The following is a 3,581-nucleotide window of genomic DNA, read 5'->3' as shown; positions in this document are numbered from 1 at the left end:
ATATGAAAAAGAGGAGAAATTTGAAGTGAAAGAAGAACTGTAAGAGGAAAGGAATGCAGAAAAAGAGAAAAAAGTGATATGCAAAAGAGGAAGTGAAGAACATTGAAGTGAAAGAAATGCTGCAAGAAAAGATGGATGTAAAGAATGAAAAAAAGATGACATAAAAAAAGAGAAAAAGAGCGAGGAGGAGGAGTTGGAACAAGACACTGAACACTTGCACCGCTAGCTTCTCTTGACCCCACGTGTCCTGACCAGCAACAAAAGGCAGAAGTAGGAAAATAATATAATATGCGTGTCCAGAAATTCCTAGTAGTGGATAAGGTTTGCAATTGGGAAGAAGGAAAGTTTGTATACACGTTACCAGCATCCTTATTCTGCGCCAAGTGTGTTTAACTGAGGCCCAATCTTGTTATATTTAGCGTGATGCTTGAATGTGTGTTTCCTACCTTCTCCCTTGCTCTCATCCTCGTCCCTTCTCCTCGTCCCTTCTTGTATCTTATTGTCACTTGCCTTCTCGTCCCTTCCCTTTCGTCCTTCCTCGTCTCTTCTTTCTCCTCCTACCTCTTCCTTTTTCCTGCTTATTCCTTATCGCCCCTTCTCTTCGTCCTTTTCCCTCGTTCCTTATCCTCGTTCCTTCTCCTCCTTCCTTCTCCTCGTGCCTTCTCGTCCCTTCTCCCTTCTCGTTTATTCTCCCCCTTCTTTTCCCCCTCGTCCCTTCTCATCCTTTCTCGTCCTCTCTCGTTCCTTCTCGTCTTCTGATTCACAGCTTCGTGGCAAATACGGGAACTCGATACATGCTTTTACTTTCTCTCGTTCGGGAATATCATAACATTTGCTTAACTGAGCTGCTAATGTTTACAAGGTGCAGATTTTGGAGGTTTTCACATCCCTTACTTTCCCTTTGTGCATCACCTGCATTACCCTAATTTACCACGGCACAACTGTGTATTTACTTAACCCAAAATCTCACCCCCCAGGCTCGGAGTGGCAACTAGGGAGGCGTGGCGTGAGGGCCAGGCCGCGGGGACTGTAAATAGCGAGTAGCGAACCAAGCAGCTTCACTTGTCCCGACGCGGCAAGTGTGTGAGGATCGAGGCTGCCGGAGACGCTAGTGGCCCCCTGCACGCACTGAGATGAAGACCCACGCGCTGCTGCTCCTGTTGGCGGCGGTGTTGGTGGCGGTGGCGAGTGCGACGTCCCCGCGTGAGTGTGGAAGTGGTTCATGTATTATAGCGCTTACTCTCTCTACTCTATCAACCTGTCACTCCTCTACTCTGTTACGTGGCGGTACTCTACTATTACACTGTTACTCTATTTTGTTAAGCTGTTACTCTACTGTCGTTCTACTCTGTTATGTCGCCACTATTATGTTACGTGGTGGTACTCTATTCTGTTACTTTGGCACTCTGCTCTGTTACCCCCGGCATATGACCACAGATGTTGCGCCGACTAAACGAAACTTTCCAACTTTCCTTTGTTCTGTTACCCTGGCACTCTACTCTTACTCTGGCACTCTACTCTAATACTTTGGCACTCTTCTATGTTACGCTGCCACTCTGCTCTGTTAACTGAAGGTTGGAACTTACGGCAGAGACGGTTGGATGGGTTCGGAGCGGATAGGTGAAGATGCTGCAGTAAGTTCTGTGCCGCGCTGCCCGAAGACACATTTTTAGTTGCACTCTATCCTGTGACTTCTATATAAGCCCGTCATCCTTCATTTCTACCGCGGCACGCTCTTCGAAGCCCATTTCCGTCGCATCGTAGCCGCAAACAGTCTATTGTCACGATATAGAATGCTTTTCATGTCATTGTGTAGGAAAGAGATGATGCGAGTTATGGTGTACGAGTAGGTGTGTAAGACATGGTTTGACGCCTTGCATATCATTAACAGTTGTCACGTCAGGTCAAGTTAAGCCATCTACGGTATCGACACACATTATACCAGACTGTTAGGCCGCGTCCGTCATTGTTGTCTTTGCCAGCAAGCGTAATTTCGCCGTAGTTTGGCACTGAAAGTTGTTGATGTCACTGTAATTATGGACTCTGGCGTATTTTAGCTAGAAGAAACTGTAAATCCAGAGACGCTCGTATTTGACGCATATTCTTCATCATTTCGGGGCACACACACACACACACACACACACACACACACACACACACACACACACACACACACACACACACACACACACACACACACACATTAGATAAGGCTTTCGTAGGGGTTGTGCTAGCATCGCCAAGGGTAGTTTTGACAAGGCCTCTCCACCATGACCGAGAAAAACAGCAGCCATGGGAACCTGATTGATCTCCTTTGCGGCTTTGATATAGTTCTCGCGAGTTGAAAGCGACTGAGGATGCGAGGCAATAGCGATGCGTGGCCAGCAAGTTTGTTTTCACCGCCACAAACCCACTCGTAGCCTCGCCGTGTCGACCCTTGTGAGCCCTCAGCTGCACAGGAACACTCACACGCCCTCCACCCGCCCCCTACAACGGCCGGTAAACAAACATGACTCAATGGGCGCCTGTGTTCTCTTGCTGTTAGCGCGCCCATAGACCTTGAGCCAGGGAGGTGAGGCTGGAGTGTTGGTTCCGCTCATTCACACACACACACACACACACACACACACTTTTATAATATTTTTTCGTCATTTTTACTTTAAATTCCTCCTCCTCCTCCTCATCATCATCATACTACTACTGCTACTGCTACTACTACTACTACTACTGCTGCTTCTGCTACTGATAGATAATAATAATAATAATAATAATAATAATGATAATAATAATAATAATTTGATGCTTTGTTTTCCATTTATGAACATAAGAACATAAGAACGTAGGAGTCTGCAAGAGGCCGGTAGGCCTGTACAAGGCAGCTCCTTTGAACCTAAGCTCCCGTGTATCTAACCCCACCTAATATCGCTGTCCATTAATTTATCTAATCTATTTTTGAATGTGACAATTGTATTGGCACTCACCACATGACTGCTAAGCCTATTCCACTCATCCACCACACTGTTAGTAAACCAATTTTTGCCTATGTCCCTGTTGAATCTGAATTTATCCAGTTTAAACCCATTACTTCGTGTCCTACCCGGTTCTCTTACCAACAAAACCTTATGAATATCCCCCTTATTAAAGCCCTTCATCCATTTATAAACCTCGATCATGTCTCCACGCACCCTTCGCCTTTCTAGAGAATGCAAGTTTAACTGTTTGTCTTTCCTCGTATGGCAAGTTTCTCAACCCCTGAATCATCTTAGTCATCCTCCTCTGCACCGATTCTAACATTTTGATATCCATTCTATAGTAAGGTGACCAGAACTGAACCGCATAGTCAAGATGAGGTTTAACTAATGCTAAATATAGTTTGAGGAAGACTTCGGCGCTTCTGTTGCTTACGCTCCTTGAAAAAAATCTCAGTACCCTATTTGCTCGATTTCTAGCTTGAATGCATTGTGCCCTTGGACGGAGATCAGAGCTCACTAAGACCCCTAAATCCCTCTCGCACCCAGACCTGCTTATGAGAGTGTCATTTAAGCAATAGTTATGAGAGGGGTTGTTCCTACCTACACTCA

At 45.7% G+C, this 3,581-nt stretch overlaps 1 protein-coding gene across 8 annotated transcripts in view; it reads left to right on the top strand.

The window, feature by feature from the left end:
* The first annotated feature begins 1,035 nt into the window (after window positions 1-1,035).
* LOC127000488 (kielin/chordin-like protein) overlaps window positions 1,036-3,581 on the top strand; it is a 30,539-nt gene continuing 27,993 nt past the window's right edge. For all 8 annotated transcript variants that reach the window (XM_050864213.1, XM_050864215.1, XM_050864211.1 and 5 more), the window contains exon 1: window positions 1,036-1,203. In XM_050864213.1, the coding sequence (XP_050720170.1) occupies window positions 1,134-1,203 (70 nt within the window). In that variant the 5' untranslated portion in view covers window positions 1,036-1,133. The remainder of the gene's footprint in view (window positions 1,204-3,581) is intronic.

The sequence above is a fragment of the Eriocheir sinensis genome, chromosome 19 (genome assembly GCF_024679095.1).
Source record: "Eriocheir sinensis breed Jianghai 21 chromosome 19, ASM2467909v1, whole genome shotgun sequence".
In the NCBI taxonomy this organism is placed as follows: Eukaryota; Metazoa; Arthropoda; class Malacostraca; order Decapoda; family Varunidae; genus Eriocheir; species Eriocheir sinensis.
This window is presented reverse-complemented; position numbering and strand designations above follow the sequence as displayed.